This window comes from Choloepus didactylus, chromosome 10, assembly GCF_015220235.1.
Source record: "Choloepus didactylus isolate mChoDid1 chromosome 10, mChoDid1.pri, whole genome shotgun sequence".
NCBI classification, from domain to species: Eukaryota; Metazoa; Chordata; class Mammalia; order Pilosa; family Megalonychidae; genus Choloepus; species Choloepus didactylus.
Genome location: NC_051316.1, coordinates 61,694,174 through 61,710,882, shown reverse-complemented (window position 1 = coordinate 61,710,882; position 16,709 = coordinate 61,694,174). Strand labels below are relative to the sequence as shown.

Sequence of the window (16,709 nt, the reverse complement as noted above, 5' to 3'; positions counted from 1 at the left end):
GATTTCAAAGAGCCTCCTTATGCTGGTCTCTTTCCACTTTGTCCTTACTTGGATCTTGCCTTTTAGGGGTCTCAACTAAAGTCTGGTGTGTTATTCAAAGAACCTCTACTTTGCTGGAACCCAAACTCCCATCTCAGTCTTCCCAACTTTCAAGACTTCCGCAAATCTTGCTCGCTTCTTTAGCCTTTCAGCATCTTTCCATTTTGTTTCTTACTAACTTTCCTTACAAATGTGCAAACTGGGAGACTCACAGTGTCTCTTTCAGGAGGGAGCACATTGATACAGTTTTTTCTTCTCTAGGATCTTGGACCCCAACATCCCAGCAATCTTGATAGTACTAAATTCCAACTCCATCTCCCAGACCCAGTAAGTGTGCTAACTAAGGCTGTAGATAAACAGCATATACGCCAAGAGAAAAATCAGAAGCAAAAATGGCAAAAATCGGTGCCTTAGCTCATTGCATTTTCCCTTTCTTCAGGATGTTGGCCCCATATGGTCTGGCTGACTTGTTTTCTTTTTGACAGTTTTAAAAGCAGCTCTTAATGCAAATTTTCTCATTGTTCATTGTGGAAGGGTTAGTCTGATACATCTACAAGGTGAGCATAATTGTATCTATAACTAAAGAGAATTTTTGTTTTCTTGGAACGCTATTATAGAAGCAGCTCTCTTAGTCCTCTTCTAAATAAATGACTTACCAGGTGAAAAGACACTGACCATTTTTCTTGCAAAGCCTACTGACTCAAGCTCAGGTCTACTAAATACTTGCCTATTCAAATGCTCTTTAATTTGTGCGCTTCTGCTGCTCCCAGCCATTTAGCATACTTTTATCAAGTCAATTACTTTTAAAAGCTATTTATACTAGTTGTACTTTTTATAACTGCATGACTTTATAATATACTATAAAAACTTAGGACAAAGGAGAATTGATTCCATGAAAGCTGATTTTTTTTTATATTCATTTTATTGAGATATATTCACATACCACGCAGTCATACAAAACAAATCGTACATTCGATTATTCACAGTACCATTACATAGTTGTACATTCATCACCAAAATCAATCCCTGACACCTTCATTACCACACACAAAAAAATAACAAGAATAATAATTAAAGTGAATAAGAGCAATTAAAGTAAAAAAGAGCACTGGGTGCCTTTGTCTGTTTTATTGTTTGTTTGTTTCCTTCCCCTATTTTTCTACTCATCCATCCATAAACTAGACAAAGGGGAGTGTGGTCCTTATGGCTTTCCCAATCCCATTGTCACCCTTCATAAGCTACATTTTTATACAATTGTCTTCAAGATTCATGGGTTCTGGGTTGTAGTTTGATAGTTTCAGGTATCTACCACCAGCTACCCCAATTCATTAGAACCTAAAAAGGGTTGTCTATATTGTGCGTAAGAGTGCCCACCAGAGTGATCTCTCGGCTCCTTTTGAAATCTCTCTGCCACTGAAGTTTATTTCATTTCCATTCACATTCCCCTTTTGGTCAGGAAGATGTTCTCCATTCCACGATGCTGGGTCTACATTCCTCCCCGGGAGTCATATTCCACATTGCCAGGGAGATTCACTCCCCTGGGTGTATGATCCCATGTAGTGGGGAGGGCAGTGATTTCACCTGCCAAGTTGGCTTAGCTAGAGAGAGAGGGCCACATCTGAGCAACAAAGAGGCATTCAGGAGGGGGCTCTTAGGCACAGTTATAAGGAGGCCTAACCTCTCCTTTGCAGCAACAGTCTTCTCAAGGGCAAATCCTGTGTTAGAGGGCTCAACCCATCAAACCACCAGTCCCCTATGTCTGTGGGCATGTTAGCAACCATTGTGGTGGGGCAGGCCAATACCCCTGCATTCTCCACCAGCTCCTCAAGGGGGCTCTACATATTTTTTTCCTTGTTTTTTTCTTTTTTTTTTAAAACAACTGTATGAAAAATAAAAAAAAATTAAAAAATTAAAAAAAAACATAACAATAAAAGAACATTTTGGGATTCTGGGAAGATGGCAGCATAGAAAGAAGTGGAAGACTTAGTCTCCCCCAGAACAATTCATAAATGAACAAAAAACCAGTAAATAACCTGGAATGGTACTGGGGAGACAAACGTGACAGTACACTCAACATCCACCGACATAAGTTGGGAGGAATGCCCGAGATCACAGCATAAAATCTGTAAGTAAAATTGCGGACCCGCACTGAGAGCCGAGAACCTAGAGCCGGGAGCCCCTCCCTCACGGAAGCCGCGCCGTGCACTTTCTCAGCCCAGCCCCAAGTGAGGTTTTAATATTAACTGCTCAATACAGACAGCGAATCCTCAACAAGCAGACAGAGGCTTTTGGAGACAACTGACCTTGGGAGAGTCGGGGGAAATATTCTGTCTCTCGCTCTCTCTCTGTGGAGAAAACCTCAGCTGTTCTCAGCCCACAAGGCGTTGCAGTAAAGACAGCCTCACACATTCTGCATTCTGAAACGAGCTGAGAGCCCCACGGCACAGCCCAGCAGCCCAGGGCTTCCTTTGGGGAACGGCGCACACTGATGACGTAGCACGGCATCCCGCTAGGCTGAGGGAAGATTGCGGCTGGGAGGGGGATCCGCTTGGAGAACCCAGGGGCGCTACGCCAAGTCCGGTGGTTTATGGGACACTGAGAGAGAGCTGCCCTTCCTCCCTGGCCACCCGTGTGTGCGCCCCACATTCAGGGTGGGTGACTCCAGTGGCGCGCCCAGGCTGAGCTCTCAAACTGAACATACAAGAATCATTTCCCCATACTACGCAGGAAAAAAGGTTGAGAACTGACTGGAGGGGTATAGGTGGCTCACAGATGCCATCTGCTGGTTTCTTAGAGAAAGTGTATGTCACCAAACTCTGTCTCTGAAAAATTAGATCGATATCCCTTTTTTTTTTTATACAACTTGAAAAAACCCTATCAAGCAAAACAAATGCCAAGAGGACAAAAACAACAGAAAATCTTAATGCATATGATAAAACCAGATGATACGGAGAATCCAGCTCCAAACACACAAATCAAGATTTCGGAAGAAATGTTATACATCGCAAAATTAATTAAAGAACTACAATCAAAGAACGAAAACATGGCAAAGGATTTAAAGGACATCAAGAGGACCGTGGCCCAGGATATAAGCACCATAAAAAAGACCCTAGAAGAGCATAAAGATGACATTGCAAGAGTAAATAAAAAAATAGAAGATCTTATGGAAATAAAAGAAACTGTTGGCCAAATTAAAAAGACTCTGGATATTCAGAATACAAGACTAGAGGAAGCTGAACAACATCTCAGTGTCCTAGAAATCCACAGAACAGAAAATGAAAGAACAAAAGAAAGAATGGAGAAAAAAATTGAAAAAATCAAAATGGATCTCAGGGATACGATAGATAAAATAAAACGTCCAAACTTATGACTCATTGGTGTCCCAGAAGGGGAAGAGAAGGGTAAAGGTCTAGAAAGAGTATTCAAAGAAATTGTTGGGGAAAACTTCCCCAACCTTCTACACAAGATAAATACACAAAGCATAAATGCCCAGCAAACTCCAAATAGAATAAATCCAAATAAACCCACCCCAAGACATATTCTGATCAGACTGTCAAATACTGAAGAGAAGGAGCAAGTTCTGAAAGCAGCAAGAGAAAAGCAATTCACCACATACAAAGGAAACAATATAAGACTAAGTAGTGACTACTCAGTGGCCACTATGGAGGCGAGAAGGCAGTGGCATGACATATTAAAAATTCTGAGAGAGAAAAATTTCCAGCCAAGAATACTTTATCCAGCAAAACTCTCCTTCAAATTTGAGGGAGAGCTTAAATTTTTCACAGACAAACAAATGCTGAGAGACTTTGCTAATAAAAGACCTGCCCTACTTCAGATTCTAAAGGAAGTCCTTCCAACAGAGAGACAAAGAAAGGAGAAAGAGATATAGAGAATTTTAACAGACATATATAGTACCTTACATCCCAAATCACCAGGACACTCATTTTTCTCTAGTGATCACAGATCTTTCCCCAGAAGGGACCATAAACTGGGACATAAAACAAGCCTCAAGAAATTAAAAAAAAAAAAAAAAAATTGAATATACTCAAAGAACATTCTCCAAACACAATGGAATACAACTAGAAGTCAATAATTTTTCAACTGTAACTCCACTATTTACTTCCTACATGATAAAAAATACACAAACTCTAAGGACAAATCAATGGTTTTGATCTCAATGTAAAATATGTAATTTTAGACAACTATATAAAGATGGGGGAATGAAGGAGTATAGGAACATAGTTTATGTGCCCTATTGAAGTGAAGGTGGTATCAAGGAAAAACAAGATTGATGGGGATTTAAGAGGTTAATTTTAAGCCCCACAGTAAACACAAAGAAATTATCAGAGAATATAACCATAGAGATGAAAAGTAGAGTTTGGGTTAAGAGAAATAGGGGAAGGGGCAATGGAAAGTTAAGAAATGAGTGTAGGGTTGCTGTTTGAGGTGAAGGGAAACTTCTAGTAATGGATGGTGGGAAGGTGATAGCATTACAACACTCTAAATGTGATTAATCCCACTAATGGAATGCTGCGGAGGGGGTGGAATGGGAAGATTTAGGCTGTATATATGTTTCCACAATTGAAAAAAGAAAAAAAAAAAAGTCTTACTGGACGACAATTGAATGCTAAGGATGAACTTGGATGGGATTGGAGGGTGGAGGACAGGCGACTTGAAGGGACACAGTTGAGACATAAGGAAAAGGAAATATAGAATGTAAGCATTGTATCATTGTTGAATCTCTTATACTTCTTAGCTGTGCTTAATGGAATTACATAAAAGAATGTTCTTGTTCATGGGAAGTACATACGTGAATTATAGTGTATGTTCAAGGATGTGTGCAGCTAACTCTCATATATTCAGAAGACAGAGAAATATATGATGGATGATAGATAGGGAGGGAAAGAAATAGTGATGTGACAGCATGTTAAAGTTGGTGGGTTGAGCTATCGGGGGAGGGGGGTCAGGGTATGATGGAATTCTGTGTATGGGGCTAGTATTGTTTTTGCAACTATTCATGTAACTTTGAATTTATTTCAAAATAAGATAAAAAAAATACAAAAAAAAAGAACATTTCAAAGAGACCATAACAAGGGAGTAAGAAAAAGACAACTAACCTAAGCTAACTACTTACTTCCAACATGTTCCTACTGTACCCCAAGAAACTAACCTAATATAGCAACATTTCTGTGAACTTGGTCCTACTATACCCATCAGAAATTAACAGACCATAGTCATTCCTGGGCATTCCCAGACGTTAAATTTACCCACGATAGCTTATCTGTTCTTATTGGATTATTGTTCCCCCTTCCTTAATTACTCTCTATCGCTAGTTCCCCTTACATTCTACATTATAAACCATTTGTTTTACATTTTTTAAAGCTCACATTAGTGGTAGCATATAATATTTGTCTTTTTGTGCCTGGCTTATTTCGCTCAGCATTATGTCTTCAAGGTTCATCCATGTTGTCATATGTTTCACAACATCGTTCCTTCTTACTGCCGTGTAGTAGTCCATCATGTGTATATACCACATTTTCTTTATCCATTCATCTGTTGAAGGACATTTGGATTGTTTCCATCTCTTGGTAATTGTGAATAATGCTGCTATGAACATTGGTGTGCAGATATCTGTTTGTGTCACTGCTTTCCAATCTTCCGGGTATATACCGAGAAGTGCAATTGCTGGATCGAAGGGTAACTCTATATCTTGTTTTCTAAGGAACTGCCAGACTGACTTCCAGAGTGGCTGAACCATTATACAGTCCCACCAACAATGAATAAGAGTTCCAATTTCTCCACATCCCCTCCGGCATTTGTAGTTTCCTGTTTGTTTAATGGCAGCCGTTCTAATTGGTGTGAGATGGTATCTCATTGTGGTCTTAATTTGCATCTCTCTAAAAGCTAGTGAAGCTGAACATTTTTTCATGTGTTTCTTGGCCATTTGTATTTCCTCTTCAGAGAACTGTCTTTTCATATCTTTTGACCATTTTATAATTGGGCTGTCTGTACTATTGTCATTGAGTTGTAGGATTTCTTTATATATGCAAGATATCAGTCTTTTGTCAGATACATAGTTTCTAAAAATTTTTTCCTATTGAGTTGGCTGCCTCTTTACCTTTTTGAGAAATTCCTTTGAGGTACAGAAACTTCTAAGCTTGAGGAGTTCCCATTTATCTATTTTTTCTTTTGTTGCTTGTGCTTTGGGTGTTGTAAAGTCTAGGAAGTGGCTGCCTAATACAAGGTCTTCAAGATGTTTTCCTACATTAACTTCTAGGAGTTTTATGGTACTTTCTTTTATATTGAGATCTTTAGTCCATTTTGAGTTAATTTTTGTGTAGAGTGTGAGGTAGGGGTCCTCTTTCATTCTTTTGGATGTGGATATCCAACTCCCAGCCCCATTTGTTGAAAAGAACTTTATGACTCAGTTCAGTGACTTTGGGGGCCTTATCAAAGATCAGTTGGCCATAGATCTGGGGGTCTATCTGCGAGTTCTCAATTCGATTCCATTGATCTATATGTCTATCTTTGTGCCAGTACCATGCTGTTTTGACAACTGTGGCTTTATAATAAGCTTCAAAGTCAGGGAGTGTAAGTCCTCCCACTTCATTTTTCTTTTTTAGAGTGTCTTTAGTAATTCGAGGCATCTTCCCTTTCCAAATAAATTTGATAACTAGCTTTTCCAAGTCTGCAAAGTAGGTTGTTGGAATTTTGATTGGGATTGCATTGAATCTGTAGATGAGTTTGGGTAGAATTGACATCTTAATGACATTTAGCCTTCCTATCCATGAACATGGAATATGTTTCCATCTTTTAAGGTCCCCTTCTATTTCTTTTAGTAGAGTTATGTAGTTTTCTTTGTATAGGTCTTTTATATCTTTGGTTAAGTTTATTCCTAGGTACTTGATTTTTTTAGTTGCTATTGAAAATGGTATCTTTTTTCTTGAGTTTCTCTAAAAGCTGATTTAAATTCTTTCGAAAGACTGTAAATTGATAAAATAATTTCTGGTGAATTCGTTTTTAGACAATTTGTAAAAATTTAGGAAAGATCTCATAAAAATTTAGAAGTCTTCACTTAAATTGTTTTATACATGGCTAAATTCTTTCTCTACTTTAAAGAAACTGAAATAGAAAATAATACCATATAATAAGTGTGGTTTATGCAAAAGAGAAGGGTGGACCTACCATTTTTCGAGCTATACTCAAGGAAAAGATGTTATTCTTATAACAAGACATTTGTGAATGTACATATGTTTTAAGTTATAGTAAAGCATTTAAGTTATGTATTTGTCTTTTGTGGCGATTTCTGCTTTACTTACATTTTCGAGTAATTGAACCAATGGCTAGTCCTGGCTGCATCTAGTAAGAGGGCTTCTAAATGCCATGCGGGTTTTCATCCTGCTCTTTTACAAAGAATTTGTAAAATTTTTAACTGAGTAATTAAAATAAAATCTTTTTTAAGTTATGTTTTAGGTATTAGCACTAATTAAAATCAATATAAAAGGTTAATATGTTTATTTACTAAGCACATGAAAGCCCTTTTTAGACTGAAATACTTAGCCAGAAGTTAAACAGAGAACAGATAATTATTTGTAACTTTTGTTCATTTATAGCAACTTCCATAAATTATACAGATTGTTTATCTGTATATAAAAACCACCAGATATGTGTGTTTTCTTCTGTTTATTTTTTATTCTATAAACCAAGGATGAGAGTCAAGTTCTTTTTATTAAACATTTATAATATGTCTGCTATGAATTAATTATTTGCCTATTAATTAAGGCAAATAAAATTCAATCCTGTTCCTCATGGAAATTACAGTTCAGAAAGCCATTTTAATAAATAGCTTTTATAGCTGAATCAAAAGGTACTTTTGTGCTTTTTCCTATGTGTATAAATTTCCTAATAAAAAAATCCTTTTGTATGATGCTATAATTAAATGATAACTTTTAAAAATGTGAATTGGTTTACCTTTGCTTTTACATTTATGCTGACCTCAAGCAGAGAGGAAGCAGGAGGAGCCATTGATATTGCTTAAACCTCTAACAAATTAGGAGAAGACAGTTGACATTAAATGCCTTTATAAGATTCTCATATTGTAATAGTGTACTTGGTCTGGTACCAGAGCTTTAGTCTGGGAGTGCCTTCACACCCAGTCTTCCAGATTATCAAAGCATCTACTTCACTAGCTAACTTCTTAGAGATTGAATCTCTATTCTTGAAATGTGATTTGTTCATTCTGGCTGAGTGTTGCAGAAGTGAAAATATTTTTTCCCTATGCGAGCATACCATAGACATTAGGTCCTGGTGTGTGGGATCCTCAGCCTGTCACAGATTTTGTTATGCCATCTGCTTCAACCTGAGCAGTGTATCTTCTGCTGGCAGACTTTATTGAAGTTGCCATGGTTCAGGATTAAAAAAAAAATCAGGCTTGGCATAAGATGCCTGCTTTGAAAAAAATAATAATTGATCATGCCTGCTGTGGATTTTAAAATAAGCATTTAAAAGGATCCCCAAAAGCTTCTCAGCAATTGATCTCTCTTTCATTCGTGATTGTCGTTTGCCAATATAATGGTTGAATTATTGGTAACTTTGGTAACCTAAGGAGTTTTTTTTTTTAATTTTTAAGGATAAGTAACACTCTCTTAAGTATGGATTGCTGATATAGTGTGAAATGTTTTGATAGTTATATCAGAGAAAGCTCTTTACCTAATGTCTTATCCAGAAATGATATCTCAAATGATTATATGCAGTGTATGTATGTGTGTATGTGTGTGTGTATATATATAACAAATATGATAGGGAAGCTATGATGGGAAAATATAGATCACACACTACTTATTAGGTGTGTGACTTTGTGCATTTTTGTTATCCATAAAATGGAGATGATGTTACTTGGAAGGAAATAGTTCTAGGGAAGTTTAGATCAGAGTTGGTCCTTTAAAAATGGATGACTGTCTATTGAGCAAATATATACTGAGTGCCAACTGTATGCAGGACAGACTGCTAGTGACTGAGGCTTTAGTAGAGAATAAAATTGTTAAATGGAGACTCTCACATTCTAGTCTGTCTCCATTGATCGGGGTAGAAGCCCCATGACAACAGAGAGCATGTGAGATGGTAATAATTGCCATGAAGAAAAGTAGGGTAGGGTAAGTTTATGGCACATGTTGTGGGATGCTGTCTTGGACAGGGTCATCAGGGAGTCATCAGGGAGTCTTCAGATGAGCACACGTGATTTGAAATAAAGTGAGTCACGTGGCCATCTTGGGGAAGGATGTACTTGGCGGGCAGGGCTTGGCCATTTTGAGAAACAGCAAAGCAGTCATTATAACTTAAGTGAAGTGGGCAAGTGGCAGAGTGCTAGGAAATGAGGTCAGAGAGTGATCCAGAAATGTCATTGATGTAACCATTTTGATAAGTAATTGCAAATAGAAAGTCACATCCCAGTCCCCCATAGAAATATGAAATTAAGATTCACTATTTGCACTGTTTTATCCATTATTCAACTTTACTTTGAGCTCTTTATAACTGGAACACACAGGCAATTATACATGTTTTTCAAAAAATTTTACTTCAATAAAAATTGGGTTATCTTTTTTTGGGGGCATTTATGTGAATGTTATAAAAATATAAGCAATGCAGAAAGTGAATGACCCTTTGGAAGAGCTTCTCTCAGGGACAACTAGTGTTATATTGGTTGTTTGGTGCATATTTTTCCTGATATTTAATGCATATATAAGCGTCTTTTTAAAAAGTACATAGGACTATGCTATACATATTGTTCAGTAATTTGCTTTTTTAACTCAAGAGTATGTGTATGGATGTGTATGTTTATCTGTGTGTTTAATGAGTGCCCTGAAATCGAACACTGAGGATAATTAGTTTTTTTGTTCCTCCCCTTCTAATAAATAGTCCTACCTTGAATATATTTGCATGTACATCTTTGTGTATTATTCAAATTTTTCTCCTTGAAATACATTTCTTGAGGTAAAATTGCAGGATCAAAGGGTATGGACATTTTGAAATTTCATATGCTCTTCATTATTATCCATTTTGGAATGTTTTCCATGAAGTAGTTTATGGAATGTCAAAATTGGTAATAATTTACATATTATCCTTAGGTAAACATGACAACTTCCACTTCTTCAAATGTTGACTATACCCACATTCCACAGCTCAGCTCAGCTGTAATTCCTAGTCTGCCAAAAGAATCATTTTTATTATCCCCAAGTAATGGGAATCTGGAATCACTTATGGGATCAAGTCCTCCACACGTCAATGGGAAGCTTGCTTGTGACGAATTTGATCAACTCATCAAAAATATGGCCAAGGTAAGAGCATTTCTTCCTATGGTTATGATAGAATGTATAATATCTTAAGAGTGTAATCATGTCTCTGGATAATTTGAAGAATATATATGAAAAAATTGGAATGAAAAAGAAGTATATTTTGTGGGAGTTTGGTTAGTTCAGAGATTTTTCCATTTTTTCTTTTTTTAAATTATCAGATTTTAAATTGAGTATTATCTGTTGTGTCCCAGAAATATTCTTCAGGATAAATAAAATGCCCTGTTCTAAGTGATCGTGATAAAGATTTTCTTAGAAAATTTTTTCTTTTTCTTTCTTTTTTTAAACAATAAATAATGCCACCAATAAGATGACTGTTATTGCATCAGTTGGCTTTTTGATTTATTTCTTGCTCTGTTTCCTGAATAGGGTCGCCACGTAGAAGTTTTTGAACTCCTCAAACCTCTAAGCGGAGGCCTGGGGTTTAGTGTTGTGGGACTAAGGAGTGAAAACAGGGGAGAACTGGGAATATTTGTACAGGAGATACAAGAGGGCAGTGTGGCTCACAGGTGAGACTATTTCAGTGTTTTCTCCGTTTTGGATACCACATTTAGAAGGTGTTCATCACCATGGAGGATTGAAAAAAAATTATTTAAAAAACAACAAAGAACCTGAATGTGATCTGTCATTTGCCGGTTTCTAGAAGTCATTACGTTGTGGTGGTAAAAAGGAAGTCCTTTGAAATGAGAGTAATTTTTAAGTATAGTCATAACTGAATTGGTTTTTAGTAAGGAAAGGCATTATTTCAACTGTTATTAAATAGGCCCTTTTGATTAGATTTTTAAAAGAATTATACAGAAAGGTAGTCAAATGGCTCATAATATTTTGAGCTACAGTTAATCAGTATGCTTAAAGTAACAAAGAAATACAGGCATTGATGCTTTCATTTTTAGATCATGGGAACATCCAAGATATAATGAATAGATTGAGTAGGTAGCTGAAAGAAGAGGGCTTTTAAATGGGAGGGTTGATTAAGGGTGACAGTTGATCACCTGAAACCAAAATAGATTTCTTAAAGAGTAGAATTGCAGGAAAAAGATTAAAAATTTTGGAAATTAGAAAATAGGATTAAAAACCAGCTGAAAATATGTGCCAAAGAAACTGTCATTTCCATGAGACCTGTAAGATATCCTTTCCCTCCTTTTTCTTTGATAGAGATGGAAGACTAAAAGAAACTGATCAAATCCTTGCTATCAATGGGCAGGCACTTGATCAGACAATTACACATCAGCAGGCTATTAACATCCTGCAGAAAGCCAAGGATAATGTCCAGCTGGTTATTGCCAGAGGCTCATTGCCTCAGGTCATCAGCCCCATAGTTTCCCGTTCTCCATCTGCAGCCAGCACAGTTTCAGCTCACTCTAATCCGGTGAGTATGTATGATTTTCAAAAGGGACAGAACATATTTTTCTAGGTTTTTTTTTTTTTTTTGGTTGTTCACAGGTTTCCAATTCCTTTAGGTTCTTTGTATTTCTTGAGTTTTTCCTCTTTATTCTTTTTTCTCTCTCTAGCCTGGATATTAGTTATTTAATCATGATTATGTTTCTAGTTTCTAAAACAGCTTTTCCTTTCCTTGTGAGTACTTTTTGTTTGGCAGCATTTCTCAAAAAAATAAAAATATTAGTCCTTTAACAAAATTGACTTTATCTGTGGATGTATAATCTTGAGTTTGCTTTGTAAATTATAGAATTATATTGTTATAGTTAGTTGTCAGTGGCTTTAAGGACTCATCTAATTTGGAATCCTGCCTTTAGGCAAGATTATGTGGGAGGCATTCTTTATGTGTGACAGTTTTTTCCTTGATATATATATATATATATATATATATTTTTTTTTTTTTTTTTTTTTTGAAGTTCTTTAAAACATTTTGAAAGTCAGTGTCTGTCCATTAACTGGTTAAATGTAGTCACCATCATGATGCATTGATAATGTCAAGAATGATTATAGCAATAACAGAAACAGTCTGTTATAAGTGAAGTATACCAAATGAAAGAGGTAAAAGTACATTGTTAGGGCTTGTTATTATGTCTGAATTCAGTTGTTTACTATTAATCACAAAACAATAATAATTATAAAAATCTCAACTCTAATATAAAAATATTTAATTTAAAAAAAATTTGCAAATTAATATAGGAGCTTTGTTTTCAGGTTCACTGGCAGCATGTAGAGACTATTGAGTTGGTGAATGATGGATCTGGTTTGGGATTTGGCATTGTAGGAGGTAAAGCAACTGGAGTGATAGTAAAAACCATTCTGCCTGGAGGAGTAGCTGATCAGGTAACCTACTGCAACAAGTCTCTTATGCTGCTTTGTCAAATAATGTATCTTTTATCTCATCTGTTAGAAAGAAGCAACTTTGGCCTTAGATAATGTTGAAGAAACTGACTTAGAATTTTAAATTTTGCTGGGCTGTCCTTAAAGTGTTCTCTTAGACTTGGAAAATACCTTTGAAAAGGCACATTCATCTTAGTTGTAAACAATGATCTTAAGACTTTTATAACCAAAGACTAAAGCCAAGTTTATGGTTTTGATCAATGTGGAGTTAATTTCCCTTTGTTTTCTGGTCATAAACTATGTTTATATATCTAATCAGCTGCTTTATAGCCACAAGATACAGTATTATGGAAAAAATAATGTTTATTTTATTATTTAAAGAAAAAAAAAGAGATTTGTCCCTTTAGTGATGGTCATTGATGTCATCGTTGTATGTGAAGCACAGCTGATTTTTTTTTTACACTAATTCATTGAAGCATTGCTGTTTGTGGTATGTGACGTTGCAATATACGTGAGAACAATTTTATTAGTTATAATTTATATTTTAATTTGGCGAGTTCTGCTAGTTTAAGTTACTTTTGCTTATAAACCTTCTTGATTTTGCATGTATGTTTGAACTTCATGCTAGGAAGTCAGGTTCATGAAACATTTCTCACATTCATAAAAGGCCTAATAAATGGCAACTTTGTTAACAAAGGTTTTCACAGTAGTATAATAGTGTGCAGATTTTTCTTCCTTACATTAGCTAGCATCTAGCCAGTGTCAAATGAAATGACCCCCATTGACAGGTTTCTGATACATATGCTTTATCTTTGATATAGAGCTGTACTGTCCAATATTCTGGTCACACACCATGTCACTTTTTAAATTTAACTTTATTAAAGCTAAATTAAATGGAGGAGGAGGAGGGAGGGCGAGAGAGGAGGATGGCAGATTGGTGGCTCCTGATGGAATTCTGATGAATCATTGACTGACCAGCACCATTTTGCCAGTTGAAATGAGTTATCAGAAATGGGCATAGTGCCTTTAGATCCAACATGTAACAGATAGATGTTACTCTATGTTGATTACTTTTTCAGGCCAACACCTTTTTGATTGTAGAGGATCTTTGTCTCTTCGTCTTTGATTTCCAATTACTATTATTGGCAAATAAACTAAAAGGAGTTCATGTGGTTCTCATGAGTCATCATGAATAGTAGTTTAGGAAAAGAAAAAGACTCTAAAAAGAAAGATCCCAAAGTGCCCTCAGCCTAGGAAAGAGAAAAGGAAGCAAAAGCCTCTGGAGGTTTGGGAAAGAGAGCAAAGAAAAAGAATCTAAGACCAAAGGGAAAGATGCCGAAGATGGAAAGAAGGACTCTAGTGCTGCCTAACCAGGAGTAGCTATTTCAGTTGACAATATAAACTGCCAAATCCAGCACCTGGGACTCGGAAAAAATCCAGCAATGCAGAGGTGATTAACAAGCTCAAGAACTGCCAGGAAGAGAATTCAACGCGTTTGGACTTACCCAAGATGTCTATACACATATTGCCATCATCAATCAAAGAGATGACTCAATTTTATGTAGTAACAAATTTCCGTCCCTCCCAGCAGAGGTTGGCTGTCTAGTAAATCTCATAACACTGACTCTAAGTGAAAATTCACTTAGCAGTTTGCCTGACTCTTGATAACTTGAAGAAGCAATGGATGTTTGATTTATGGCATAACAAACGGAAAGAAATTCCTTCAGTGGTATATAAGTTAGATTCTCTCACTACTCTTTACCTTCACTTTAATCATATTAGTACTGTGGAAAAGGACATCAAAAACCTGTCAAAACTCAGCATGCTTAGCATTCAAGAGAGTAAAATCAAACAACTACCTGCTGAAATTGGTGAATTATGTAACCTCGTTATGCTGGATGTGACGCACAATCAACTTGAGCACCTTCCAAAGGAGACTGGAAACTGCACACGGATAACCAACCCATGACTTGCAGCACAATGAACTGCTAGACCTCCCAGATTCTATAGGAAACCCGTCCAGTTTAAGTCATCTTGGTCTAAGATATAACATACTGTCAGCAATACCAGATCATTGGAAAAATGCAGTGCACTTGAAGAATTAAATTTAGAGAACAGTAACATTTCTACTTTGCCAGAGAGTCTTTTGTCAAGTCTTGTGAAACTGAATAGTTTGACCCTATCTAGAAATTGTTTCCAGTTATATCCAATGGGTGGTACATCTCAGTTTTCCATGATCTATTCTCTTAACATGGAACACAATCGAATCAATAAAATCCTGTTTGGAATTTTCTCTAGAGCAAAAGTATTAAGTAATCTGAATATGAAGGACAATCAGTTAACATCACTTCCACTGGATTTTGAGAATTGAACCAGTATGGTAGATTTGAATTTAGCCACTAACTAGCTCATAAAGATCCCTGAAGATGTGTCTGGTCTTGTTTCTCTTGAGGTTTTAATATTGTTAAATAATCTTCTAAAGAAACTTCCCCATGGTCTTCAAAACCTTAGGAAGTTAAGAGAGTTGGATCTAGAGGAAAACAAATTGAAATTCTTGCCAAATGAAATTGTTTATCATAGAGATTTACAGAAATTAGTTTTACAAACAGCCAGTTGACCACTCTTCCCGGAGGCATTGTTCACCTTACCAGTCTCACACATGTAGGCCTTGAAATTGTTACATTGGCGAGCCTTGAAGAACTGTATTTGAATGACAACCCCAACCTGCATAGCTTTCCATCTAAGCTGGCTCTCTGTAGCAAACTTTCAATCAAGAGTATTGAGAGCTGCCACTCAGTCACCTTTGACCTCAGCTTGTTGCTGTAGGCCTTCTGTCATCCTCCAGTTCCTAAAGATGCAGGGTCCATATTGTGCCATGGTTTGATCCAAATCCACTATTCCACAGAAATAGACGGCCACTAATGTTTTTTATCTATATCTGTGTCTACTTATGTAGATGGTGATATATATGGCAAATTTATGAAGACTGCGTTGTGTGTTTCTGCTAATAGAGGAATCATAGCCATTTAGTTTTATTTTTTATTATTCTGTACAAAAGGCTTGTATACGTTTTCTTTGCTGAACTTGATGGATTTTTGTTGTTGTTGTTCTGTGATCAGGTATCCCAGTTTGCTTAAGACATCTGCCAACAAATTGTGAAGCTATTAAATTTAAAGGACAGAGGTAGTATAGTTGACATACTTTCTCTTAGGAAAAATAGTGTGCAAACAATTGTTACAACTTTTCATTTACATTTTCTCCTCAGCAGTAGTGAGATCTCTCTGGTATGATAGACCCTGAAAGTAGAAGTTTGCTTTAACTTAGTTTGTGATTTGAGATTTAAATTTTATATATTGTTTACAGTCAGAGTAAATCACTGGATTTTCTTGGGTGGAGTTGGGGCGAGGGTTGATTTGCTCTGTTTTAATCAATCAAATCTAGAATTTATATCTTCTGCTTAAAGAATTTGCACCAGCTTGTTTAAATATTTAAAGATATTTGCTTGTTGAAACAACTAGCAAAGTGAAAAGATAAAGTCAGAATTTCTAGAATTCCTTTAATTGTGCTTCTCTGGTCAGTTGTGAAACAAAATATCTGAAGAGTCTTTGGAGGGGAGGAGGGTATTGAGACCTTTTCTAGTATAACATCTTCTTAAGTTGGGGACTAAACTTGTAGTGAAAAGGAGTTTACTTGCAGATCCAAAAAAGCCAACAGAATAATTTGGCAAAAAAAAACAAAAAACAATAATAAAAATTACACATGAACACACACATTCTATATATGCATATACAATGCTCTATAGATATGTATTTATTATATAATAAACTACAATAGGTAACTTTAAGGATTTCTCCCTGTCCTTGTACAATGAAATGAATGTCTTTCATTGAACACTGCAATAGATGTACATTTCAAGGTAATTTAACAGTGTACTATGGTTTTATATCTTGACTTACCTTGTATATTTTTCAATTCTTGCATATTTGCATCTAAGTGCAATATCTTCACACTGTGCTGTATTGATGCTGAACTAAATGCGCTTTTCCC

General features: G+C 36.2%; 1 protein-coding gene and 1 pseudogene across 8 annotated transcripts in view; both read left to right on the top strand.

The window, feature by feature from the left end:
* The window catches only part of MPDZ (multiple PDZ domain crumbs cell polarity complex component), a 202,607-nt gene that overhangs the window by 63,487 nt on the left and 122,411 nt on the right, over positions 1-16,709 (top strand). For 7 of the 8 annotated variants that reach the window (XR_005219116.1, XM_037851252.1, XM_037851253.1 and 4 more), the window contains 4 exons: positions 10,164-10,373; positions 10,758-10,897; positions 11,544-11,757; positions 12,537-12,665. Coding sequence is in view for 7 of the 8 variants with exons in the window: in XM_037851252.1 (XP_037707180.1) it covers positions 10,164-10,373; positions 10,758-10,897; positions 11,544-11,757; positions 12,537-12,665 (693 nt within the window). In the remaining variant the exon portion in view is untranslated. The remainder of the gene's footprint in view (positions 1-10,163; positions 10,374-10,757; positions 10,898-11,543; positions 11,758-12,536; positions 12,666-16,709) is intronic. The other variant, XM_037851251.1, reaches the window with a different exon arrangement.
* LOC119545587 lies at positions 13,851-15,546 on the top strand (annotated as a pseudogene).